Raw genomic sequence first — 12,373 nt, 5'->3', positions numbered from 1 at the left:
AACATGCTTGCCGAAACTGCGGACAAGCCTTTAGAAGAAGATGCAATCGTGACAGACACGAGAAAATATGTCTCCCCTGTGAAGACTGTGGTGAGTGGGTGACGGCCGGTCCGACGAGTAGGGCAAATCATCGCATCAATTGCCAGCCTAGGCTTCAACGCCAGAGTTCCGAGTCGCAGCCTCTCAATCAACATGACTCCCAGGCTCAAGTCCAAGAGGAACGTTACATTCAAATTGTACCTTCAGAGATGACTCCGGCTGACGACCTCATTGAGACATACAGATCCAAGGCAGAGGATGCTCTTTCACGTATGATTGCGATGATCGATGCCAGAAAGAATGCGAAATCTGTCACCCGCGAAAGCGAGGATTACACCCCTAAAAAAAGAAATAACCCTAATAAGTACTGTACGGGAGTTAGTGTTGGACAGACCATGACTGCTTCAGAGTACATGGATCTTAGTCAAGGTACAAAGCCTCAGGATGGCATTATCGTATGTACTACGGCTGAGGCAACCGAAATCTTCATAAAAGGGCCACCGATTATACCCGTTCTTATAGTCGGGGCACCTAATCCTCGGCCCCTAAGAATCGATACCTTTCTGGCCTGGTTGACATGCCGCAGTACATTACACGTCCATGACTTCAGCCACCCATCCGAAGAAGGCCGTGCTCCGATTGCCCTGCCTTCCAAAGATGCCAAGATACTGCTTGAAGCACTTGACAATGTATCTAGCCCGGCCCTGAACTTTCTCAACCTCCGGGGGACGAAGGACGATGCCGGGCCAGAGTGCATCAAGAACATGTACGACTACAAGTGCATTGAACTCACATCTGCCGACAACGGGAATATTGAAGCGGAGGTTTCCGTCGGGGATCTTGACGACTCAACTCGGTTTCAGCTCCTGGCATCAACTGGAGCTATTCATTTGCCTCATGTTGACAGACATGGGGTATTCACGACTGTGCTCAACGAGCAAGGGGAGAAGGTCCGGTTGGTCTGGCCGAATCTGGGATTCGAAGTCTTGAGAAAATGGGATGAAGATGAAGAACTGCCGACTGCCCCTATTGCCATCCGTATCGAAGAGGGTTCCTATCTGATCCAGCCTCTAAGCACACTCCACGCCCCAGTTACCATGAAGACCTGTCTGATGACAGGCACCATGCACTGGTACTCGGGCCACCTACTAGATATCACCCAGGCTACCTGTATAATAAACGAGGATGAGAAGATCACCAATGAAGATATCTCGGATCAGTTCATCCCGAAAATGGCAAAGCTCCTCAGACTTTGGAGGGAGAACAAGGCGCCCTGCTCGTGGCCTACGCTCGGTCAATACGAAGAGGCCAGGGCCGCTCTTGACGTAGGTCTCGAGACGTCAATGCCTCCAATGGATTACTGATGATGATTAGACTCTTCGAGAGGGATGTAGTTGCAAGGCCAAAAACGGTCTCTGTGGAAGCACGTCGTCGTGCAAATGCAGAAAGCTAGCTTTACCTTGTTTCGCCAAGTGTCATGTGAACAGAACGGATTGCGATAACCTAATTTAGTAGAATATCGATGTGGAGGGGTCTTGAGTTCAGCGGTCGATGGCGCGATGGTATGGCTGGGATATGGGTCCTTGCGTGTAAGCGTTCTCGCCAAGTACTCCAAGGATGAATAAGAGAGGGATGGAACATAGAAGAACGGTGAGCAAATGGGAAATTTGGACAAAAGGGACAAAATAGAAAGGATTGTCACCAAAAAGATGTGATCAAGGGGATCTCCAACTCATTCTGAGGTTGGCCCTTCTCGTATCAAATTCTACTTTAGCTCTCCAACATGCTGAATGCTCTGTTCTGATACTCAACAGCCACCAACAGTATAACATTATCAGCATTCTTAAAATAAATTAGTTATCCGAAAGTCGGGTTAACTTGATTCAAGGCAGTATTTGGCTACTCGCTCGTTCAAGGTTGGGGCGCTCCTTCATCTTACCCGATGTTACGGAATCTACCCTATACAGCGCGTCCGAAATGCACCAGGGCCAGTCACTGAGCTCAATAAACAGGCAGTGAAAATATGGGGCATCTATCGGAGGAGCAGGGCTGCCAACCGCAGGAGCAGTAAAGTTATAGGGCAATCATCGCAATAATCCCACTGACCTGGCGAGTCCTTGTCGCAAGAGCAGGGCCAAAAACCAGGAGAGCCATTGGGCTTACTCCGTAGCATCCACAGTGATGCGACGCCAGGCACTCACTTGGCCATCAAAACACCAATACCATTCCATTTCGCTCAAACTCAGCAAAAAGCTACAAAGCTGGAAACGACACGTTGGGATTGGCTTGATCGAGCCCAAATGAGCGGAAGAAACTTATCCCGATGGTAGCAATTCATACTGAAGCACTCGGGACTTAGGAAATTTTGTATACTCCTGAGTTATTTTACGAATGTGCGCCTTTTCAGCTGGATGACAGTTTCGATTCGCAACAATGAAGCTATCGCGAGAGCGCTAAATGAGCTTAAGTGCGGGGAGCATGGTGTTGAGTGGGCCTTTTTTTTTAAGGCAGAGGTCCTCGCTTAAACTTTTGCCGTCGGTTGTCCCTTGTACTACTTCTGTCCCTCCCCCATTACATCAGTATGCTGAGTTGCCAGAAGCACAGCTTGACCAGACACTGCAACCTCATCCGAGGTCACAAAAATGGGGTTTTAAATAGTTTAAGCACTTATTCTTCCTCCGCGAGCTGCAGTTCCTAGTATACTGCATACAAGTAGTCTCCGATTGAAGCAATTGAATACAATCGTCAAGCCCTTCCTGGCGAGGTCGCCCTGGCTCAACATTAGGGAAAATGAGCACATATACGTAACAACAGCACTTGATCAATTCGTGCTCGACATATATTGCCTGTTGCCCAAGCCTGCGAGTCTGGATCTGTTAGCACCGGCATTCTTTTACTTCAGTCTAGACTGTCTTCCATAGCGACGATCCCGGGAGGCCCCAGTACACACATGCACTGGATCCTGCTCCGGTGTGTGGGTACATGTCGCAGTGACGAAGCGTCCGATGAGGTGATCGCTTCTTAGTGCCTCAGGTTCAAGTCCGTCATTTCTATTTTCCGCGTGAACTTCTTTTCGGAAGGCATGGAAAGGATGACAGGAGTCGACTTCCATATGGCGATCTCAAATTGCCAAAGGTGCTGTAGAACCGAGTTATGGGCCCGTAGAGCGCTAGATTGACGCAATGCAACTTCTGGACATTGCGGTCAGTGAGGAGAAATGCAGGGAATACAAATGGGAACAAGGGATCGCACGACTAGGCTCAAGCTGGACTACTGCATTCATCGCAATCTGTATGGTAAGAAAAAGCTCAGCATAGGTCCCGGTTTTCATCAGGTTCCACTGATCCATCGTCAACGTTCGTTGACGCTGCAGAGCCCTGTGGTCCGGGGCCCCCTGGAATGTGGATGACACTCCACACCACCTCTTTCCTGGACGGCAAGGGACCAATAGTCTTACACGATTCAAGCCTTAGATCATCAGTGGTGCATGTAGCACCCACTTACTTCGCCATCCTTGAGACCAGTACAGTAGACATATGCTAACAAGTTACACTGACTATAATGGTCGAGGTACAACCTTCGACATCAGTCTGGTATGGTCTTCTCTCGTATAAGAGCTCGACCTCGCTACAGTGAAAGTTCTGAAAGTTTATGGTATAGTATCAGCCAACGTGCTTATAGCAACCAGACACTAATAAAGCGCGATCCCACAAGACAGTGGGTCAAAGTTGAGACAACATGGGCTGGTGAGGTCGCAACCGACCCATCGGGATACTGTTCTCGTAAGCTTCTAGCATGTCATCAGAACGCCTACTATTTAATGATACGTTGAATTTATTGTTAGATATGGCTTTGGCAAATGTGCTTGATAGAGAACGGCCATTTCTTGCTCGAGGAGCGGCCAAGTGAAGTATCAGATACACTATACAGCAAGCCACGTCCAGGCCTTCTCTGAGAAAAAGGGACCAGCATGGAACCCTTGTGAGGCCAGGAGCCGATTTCGTAAATAAAATAGGCTTTAGAACGCTGAGGTAGTCAATTTGAATGTGGTATCGCGTCGTGTTGGCGGCTCTGATGCTGGAACTCAACGTTGCTCCATCCGCCCAAGTTCATGGCTGATGTCTGCTTTTCTTGTGATGAGATTGATAACTATAAATTTATCATTTATGCTTACATAGGACGACTCGATTGACCTCTCTCGCTTCTTCGCAGCCTTGGCGTTGCCAATTTCACCCATCTCAGCCCAAGTCAGTCTATTCACTATCTTTGTCATCAAAGCGACCATGGATGCCGTCACCCGATCAAGTCGCAATTTGTTGCATACCAAGACCGGATAATTGTTGAGATGCTTTCTTTCTTATCGGAAGCAACGAGATCACCGAAAAATCTGCGTTCTACCTCATCGATGCCATCTGAACCAATGCCGCATTGGAGAAAATGATACGGCCCAACGACGGGAAATCCATGGCGCCAATAAGGATTAAAGTTGTTCAGAGTTTAAAGATTTATTGAACTGATCAAATGTAACGAAGGAATCTCTCGTTGATGGCTCGTAACGCCATGCCCTTGAAAGGCATTTAAATGGCTGTGTTATGGTGTGGTATACCAAGTCCAACCTGTCTTGGCCAAAGACGACTGGCCAGTCACTATGAACAGGCCTGGTGTCGTCCGTGCGCCTAGCTGATTCTTGTGAAGCCAGGAAGAGATTGAGGTTTACGTCGAGAGATGTGGCTATGAGGATGCCCGTTCATTGGAGTAGCCGGGACCAGGAGCGATATTACCTCAGTTTCGGACTTTACGGTGTAAATCAGGCGAAGATTCCAGAGCTGGAAACAACTTAGGGGTTGAACCGACCCTACTCAAAAATGCCGCCTCGAACAAAATCCTTACTCCTCTTTGGACTATGACAAGTTAGAGGGCAATGATTGCTTGGGCTACTTCTGCGCCTCTCATTCTGGAGATGGTGCATTCGTGATGTGTTGAAAATTGATGCCTGCCACGGCGAGTTCCCCAGAGATGTCCACTTGACTGGCTAGGACAGTTTCCATATCAATGCATCACGCATATATTATAAATGTGATGTGAATATTCCGAAGATATGCAGGCCTTCCTTAATAAGAGTGATTACTGAGGGGCTCTTTAACTTTGGCCAAGCTGGCGCATGTAGAAGCTACTCGCTTGACATCTGAGCTCCCAAACACCAAATAAGAACAGTGGTCTTCCAGGCTTTTTTCATGGGCCTCCGTAATCGAGAGCACGTCCGCTTGAAATTGCAGGAAACAGTGCAATGGAAGCTCTAGTTATTCCAGTTATGAAGTGTGAGAATACCTCGATATAGTCTAACTAGACATGGCCATGAAAGACCACAAGCGCCATAGGAGACCAATAATATGCTATGTGGGATGGAAAACTTCCTGAGTAGTTCTTCAGTGTCGACCAGCTTGAAACAAATTTGAGTCCATGAATCTAATGCTAGAGATTGGATGGGGAATAGCTCTCGTTTTCGACGAGGTGCGCCGTCGGAGCAGGTTGTGTACCTGAAAGCAACATGTACATGTTCAACACCAGTAACGCTGAAACTGATCCCGACACTCACTAGACGAACCTACTGCAGTGAAGGATGAGCAGGCCATTCTGCATCACAAGCAAAAAAGGTCCAAGGCAGTAAGATGCGCGAGGACAGCTACGATTCAGCACAAAGTTTATTTGGGTGGTATCGCTAACCTAGCAGGTTGCAGCATAAATCTCATTTGGCATGCGTCGAAAGACACCAAGCTGCTCCAGTACATATATGCTGTGCGGTGAAACGTTGAATGATATCCGCGCTCCTTTCTCGTAAACATCTCGGTGAGTTTCTCACGTTAATATCTTTCCGACAATAAGCTAGCATGAAGTTTCAGCGTAGTAAGTTCAAAAATACACCAGCACCTTCTCTTTAGGACCCCAAAACCTGATCGAGGTGCTGGAATAACTGCACGAACTGCCATCTGTTCGGTGAGAGCACCGCCAGTACTTGCTACCTCACCAACTACCCCAGCCGTTGAAACGGCTGACAGTACTCGCTGGCTAAAAGATGTCATATCCTTCCTCTGGTAAAGTGATAGACTCAGCCGTGTGGAAGACTTACTGCTAGCGAGTGCGTGCGCTTCACAAAAGCGCCTGCAGAACCTACCATGGGTAGTCCAGCAACCGAATCAGCAGACAAAGTCAATAAAACAACCTGGAAATTCTGACAAGCAGAACCAAGAGAACCCTGAAAAGGGTAAAGATACAGCTCGTCTCCGTTGACTCATCGTGCGATTAGGAACATGCCTGCTCTTGGCATCTCGGCATGGCTCAACAAGGAATAAAGAACCGCCTTTCCACGAGGCGTTAGGAACGGATACTAGACGTCGCTTTAGTTGTGAGTGGAAAGACGTAGGCTGACATCGAAGCGCAGACCACAAGCCTCTTTATCAAGAGTGACATCTGACAGCGAGTTCAAGCTTGTTAATCTTCAGACCGTGTCCCGTCAACGCCGTCATGAGTTCGTGGCATGGAACTCCATTATGATGCATTAGCTTGAAATTATGCTGATATTTCGCGATTAGGTGTGTTTGTTTCATTTGTAAATGAAGTTAAATTCTCGTCAAGATTTACTTTCACTTGTAGCTTTGCCGTTGTCGTAAAAGCCGTGCATTGAACTAAGAAGCAATTCGTTACAGGGGCTGTCCAGTGCTGCGGCAAACCAACCACCATGGAACTGAAACCACCCGCTGTCATAGTGCTGAGCAGTGTAGCAGCCCACTGTAGCTGGATGCTTCCGCGCTAGAAACCCCTACTCCGGACACAAACGACTTACAGTTTCACAAATGGCTGTTACAGTAATCCTCATTACACCCTTCCTATGTCAAATGCCCCATCGGCAATGAGCTGAAGAACATGTCTATCATTTATCCGAGCTTCGAATCCCCTTGTCCCTTGTAAAACTGGTGAGTGGCAGCTCAAATTGAAGCCTCTCAAAGCTAGTGCGAACAGCCAACACGTCCTGGGGTACGACCCCTCCAGTTGAAACGGTTTAACGCCATACGCCATTGTTAAGTTAGAATATCGCAATTTCTAGAGCGAAGTCGGAGACGACTTCAGTGAATGGTATGTGAATCATTACATGTACCATGGTGGAAACGCCAGTCGTGACCTTTCTCTCAGCATGAAGTAGGGCAACGAAAGGACCAAGGACAAGAGGTGGAGGATGCTTAGCGGGTCCCAGCCGTGACTGACTTCGACAGAGCTGGACCGAAATGTGAGTGGCAGAGGGAAAAGAATGATGCGAGAGACCGTGTAAGTAATATGTAATTGGTCGACGCAGAGGACAAAGTTCGCATGTTGAGTTAGTGCGTGCTGTTTCCCAGGGATTGTGCCTACCGCATACACAGATGATGGTCGATCCAATAGCAGCCGATCAAGCATCCTGAGATGGCAGGGTGCATGCGTTGCTAAGATGCGAGGTCCCCTGAGTTTGGTGATTTATCACTGCTGCATACGCCACTGCTGCATACGCCACTGCTGCATACGCCACTGCTGCATACGCCACTGCTGCATACGCCACTGCTGCATACGCCACTGCTGCATACGCCACTGCTGCAAAAGTCCCTGCTGCATAAGTACGTACAATTCGTCAATGAGAGAATGGTCCCGGGGAGGGTTCCGGCAGCCTCAGCGCCGCATGACTGCAGGAATCAAGCACCTCACCACATCAAAAAACCCTACAGCTTCTTTTGCCAAGAGATACAGAGTCAGGCTTCAATTCTAGCAAGGAACCGAACAAGAATTACAGCAAGCTGGTCTGTGTAATTGTGTTTCGACTGGTTGTTGGTCGATGAGGACTTGGGAACAAGAGGAGTATGTTCGATTCGTTATCTTGGTTTGTCAATGGAGGAGGGAGAATGCGGGAAAGGAGTAGAGGCTGAAATGGGTAATAGACCGGTTTACACTTGTTGCATCAAAAAGTTGTTCTACGGAGGTTATGCTGAGATGGGTTGCAAGAGTTACGAATGGGAAAGGTGATGGTGTTTTGTATTATCTAGCTCCTCGGATATTCATGAACACGATGACATCCCATCCGATATCCCAAACCCTGCAACATCGTTCCATTCTCCAGTTAATCTTATCGGTTCGTGGCCGCGATAGATGTCTGCCACGACACAATTGTAGAAAGTTCAATACGAATTACCACTGCTCTCCTGATCAATCTACTCATCGCGTTCTGCAAGATCCTTAATGCAACCAGTCTCTGAAGAAGGATAAGAAAAACCTCTAGCAAAGCCAACAAGGAGCACGCAATTATTCATCACGCCCCTTGAGTCGCTGTCATTTCCCAGTCTCATCACTGCCCTGGATTAAACAGACGCCTTCAAAGCCCAAAAGCAGCCTCTCTGTGCATCCTGTCAATCTCTATCCTCATGGAAGTCACCGCTTCTTCCATGAGAAGCAGTTGACGGAACCTATGGTCCCGTCCTTGTCCCGCATCCCGCTCCGCCTGCTCCCAGAGGATCTCCCAACTCCTCTCCAGTGCCCCCCTCTTGTCATCAGACTCCTTCTCAGGGATAGAGGAAGCGATACCAGAGGGAGCCGAGTCATTGGGTCGTGAAAGGCGACGGCGTCGATCAACTTTGGCCCGTCTGCGACTTGAAGTTGAGACTTGTGACTCGAGGGGCGTTAGTATAAGGAGGCGGTCATGTGATAAATGATAGACTCACCTTGGTATCTGTCTTGGTCACAGAGTCTGCATCCTTCATCTCGACATCCGTCAGACTCTTCTGCCGTGCAAGCCATGCTTCGGCTTTGTCGATGCCATCAGTGGAAGTACCAAATGAATCCTCATTCAATTGGTGTTTTTCAGCCATCTTCGAGAAAAAAATGACGGTCTTCTTCAGCCGCTTTTCGACGATGCCAAGGAACTCCTCCCCTTGATTGTAATTACACCATTCAAGAATCTGCTGCCAACTTTGAGGATCATCCGGACGAAAACCATTGGCCACCGCCCAGAGAATGATAGCCTTTGTTTTGGCGCACTGCCGAATACCAGCGTTTGGTCCATAACTCCCTCCCTGTGCATAGTTGCTAATATGCTGCCCACATAACTGTGTCGGTGAATTGTCTTGACACATCTTTTTGGCTGTGTAAGTGACAGAGGATAAGTGATTGCGTGAGATTAATGACTTATAAGTAATTGAGGAGTTTGATTGAGATTAGCAGCGAGAACAGAAAGAAGAAGTTGTCAGTAACATGTCCATACATACTACTTGACACACCGCTAGTGACGGAGAGGAGAAGACGACATTCACATATCCGTAGAGACCAGTATCAACCCGTTAACACGCCGCCATCATGTAAAATTTGAAAGGGATATGTTCAACGGCATTACGTTTCCGGTAGTTTGTCTCTGCACACATGATGATGATCCAATGGATGTGCGCGCTCAACATGCACTCTGCCGAGCATTGCACTCAAGCACCGTATTGACCCACCACATTTGCTCTGAAAAGCTAATAAATCCCATGTAACACATGATCAAACACCGTGTTGTCGTCTAAACCACATACAGCAGACACAATCTTGTTACTCCCGCCGTTCCTGGTCGCTCTCCTGGGTTCTGTCCCAGCGTCCAGACTCTCGGGGCAGCAAGGGTATAGAAATCCGTGAAACTTACTTTAACGTCCCCAGAGATCATGGAATCCTCATCCAGACGATCTGCGAGCAAAGTATTGCGGTCGTGAGTTGCGTTGGGGACTGGGTCCAGGGACTGCAGCTTGAAGCTCTGAATAATGGCTGATAATTGCTCGGCACATACATGCAATCACTCTCATTAGCGTCGAATTGCGCGGAATTGCATGCATGGTAAAGACAGAGACAGCTTAGATGACGTTGAGCTTTGCTCTGTATATGCAGGCACTTAACCTAGCGTCTAAGGGATATGGAGAAGACTTCCCCCGTGTATCCAGCTACCTGCACATTGGAACTGATCAGAAGTAGCTATTGTATTTCTAAGGAGCTCTGAAGGTACTAGAATTGAGATGGCGGCTCGATTTATATGTGATATGATGCCTAGATGCCTCGTTGCCGCCTCCACGTATTACTAAGAATATCTCTCATCTTGGGCTCTTACTCCTATTCCATCTCTCTCCTCTTCCACCATTCACCTCTACATCTTTCAGCTCTTCCATCCACAGTTCTCACCCTGGTCAACCTTGTGCGGTGTGAGCACTTACCAGGCCTACCCTCCTTTCTTTCTGAGATTCACGTATGTCTTGAAGCACTTGCTGGCTTCATTACCACAGGCCATTCTTGGATCGATGCAAGATATCTTCCCATTTATTATTAAGCTTTGGCTTCGTGTTAATTCTCTGTTGTTCGGGCCTTACCGTTGCTGGAGGGTCCCCCTTCTCTGCATAATCAACCTTCGATTTGTGTATGAGCGTCATGACGCACTGCGCCCTGACCAAGGCTCACTCAATCAATGCCACTTCTGCTTACTATTAGTTAGAAAATGTAAGTTTGCTTTCATGTTCTCCTATGCGACTCTAAGACTAATCTTGTATCCTCTCAGATGACGGGCACCGCATCACAATCCGCATCATGTTCACACCTACACCAAGCACAGTCTGCTTCGACTACCATCTGTTTACTTTGGAGGCTTCTTCCTCTCACTAAGTAAATCAGATATTGGTGGCTGATCATGAAGAAACCTCACACTTACTGCATGGTGGATCACTGAGTTGGTCGATGGTAAGACCCAATAACCTGTGATACATCTGCACAGTCTCTTACTCTCTTCAGGATCTCTCCTCTCAAAGACCAAGTCAATGCAACGCTTCAAGCATCAATAACTACCACTCAAACACTCGACCCCTTTCGCTGAAGTACCAAAGTGCATGCTAGGGTAGAGCCTACGTCAAAGTTGCTGGCCTGTCCCTTTCTACCATCACCCCTTCCTTCACGGCCCCTTATCCTGTTGCCTCGGAGGAGCCTTACAAGTCTCGGATACCACAACTCCATTGCCACAATATCACTCATACACACTGCCTCAGCCTGCGATAATCCCCATAGGTCTCTCTTCATTATGCGACGATTTATACCCACATACCCATGGCTCATTCAACAGGAGTTCTGAGGCTTCTATCTTCTCAATGGCGGCTTCCGACGTTCACCAAGTCTTCTTAACAGACGAGAGAACCAAGGCCATAGCAGCAGCTACTCAAGGTGACTGCTCAACTTATAATCTACATCCATCAAGTTAGAACAAATGCTCTAGCTCTTCAGCCTTCCAGCTTTGCATCTCAACGACATTCGTGGCGCATCCTATTATCTACACCATATCCCAATGTTCGTGTTTTAATGTTCGAGCTCGGTCGTGGCAACCTCCCAATACCACCGGCCATGATCTCAACTCGATCCTTCACATATTCCTACAATGACTTGTTCAGGTCTCCAATCTCATCTACTTTTCCATCATTCAACTATTTCACCAACAAAACCCATAGAACTCTCAACTTTTGTAGCACCAGACATTCAATTATCTCATTCACCAATCATATGTCCTGTTTCTCACCAGCCATCACCTCAGCACATCATTTCATAACCAGCCTTGGATCATAGCATTAGATGTGCGTGAGCATAAATTGCTCTCAAAACTCATAAACCAAAGCATTAAGCAAAGCAAGGCGGAGACTTCAAGAGAAGAATATCATATAAGAAGCATAAATTACTCTTTAAAAAAGTACAAACTACTACGGAAGAGGCATAAATTGCTCCTCAATCCTGGAAGCACAGGGCCAACTGGAAGCATAAACTGCTTAAGACGGGAATGGGATTAGAAACAGGATAAAATGCTCTTGGACACAAGCTGTACGGGCTGAAATGGCGAATGTTAATTCGGAAAGGAATATTATACAAGGAAGAGCAAAAAGTGCTCAGGGATTTACATTACATACCGCTTCTTCATCCTTAAAACTACATAATGTGCTCGGAAATACCACCTCACAAACATCATATCGCACCACGGAACATCAACACTTTCAACAATACCACAAAGATCACCTGCCACCAATCTCACCAAACTTAATGTCTCAACACTTCGGTTGCTCTCAATATCTTTTCCCTCAATTCACCTCTCATCTCAGTACATCAACATCAACACTCTTGGCTTGCGATCCGGCTTTTAGGCAGCGAGGCTCCAAGCTGTCTTCATTGAGAACCCTTGCAAAACACATTCTGCACTGGTTCAAAATTGTCCCTACATCTGCAGTTCATACTGCAGCTGTAGGATCACAAGCATATCTACAATCTGGGCTAG

At 47.4% G+C, this 12,373-nt stretch overlaps 2 protein-coding genes; one reads left to right on the top strand and one right to left on the bottom strand.

Moving 5' to 3' along the window:
- Positions 1 to 248: 248 nt before the first annotated feature.
- Positions 249 to 1,403, top strand: FFUJ_14196 (uncharacterized protein; the record flags this gene model as incomplete). The annotated part of the gene is made up of 1 exon (XM_023571160.1): positions 249 to 1,403. One exon carries the CDS (start codon positions 249 to 251, stop codon positions 1,401 to 1,403), a length of 1,155 nt encoding a protein of 384 aa, XP_023438217.1.
- A 7,028-nt stretch (positions 1,404 to 8,431) lies between these two features.
- FFUJ_14197 (uncharacterized protein) lies at positions 8,432 to 9,188 on the bottom strand (the record flags this gene model as incomplete). XM_023571159.1 has 2 exons in its annotated part: positions 8,432 to 8,725; positions 8,778 to 9,188. The coding sequence occupies 2 exons, from the start codon at positions 9,186 to 9,188 to the stop codon at positions 8,432 to 8,434; spliced, it is 705 nt and encodes a 234-aa protein (XP_023438216.1).
- Between the last annotated feature and the right edge of the window lie 3,185 nt (positions 9,189 to 12,373).

This window comes from Fusarium fujikuroi, chromosome FFUJ_chr12 (genome assembly GCF_900079805.1).
Source record: "Fusarium fujikuroi IMI 58289 draft genome, chromosome FFUJ_chr12".
Taxonomy (NCBI): domain Eukaryota; kingdom Fungi; phylum Ascomycota; class Sordariomycetes; order Hypocreales; family Nectriaceae; genus Fusarium; species Fusarium fujikuroi.
This window is presented reverse-complemented; position numbering and strand designations above follow the sequence as displayed.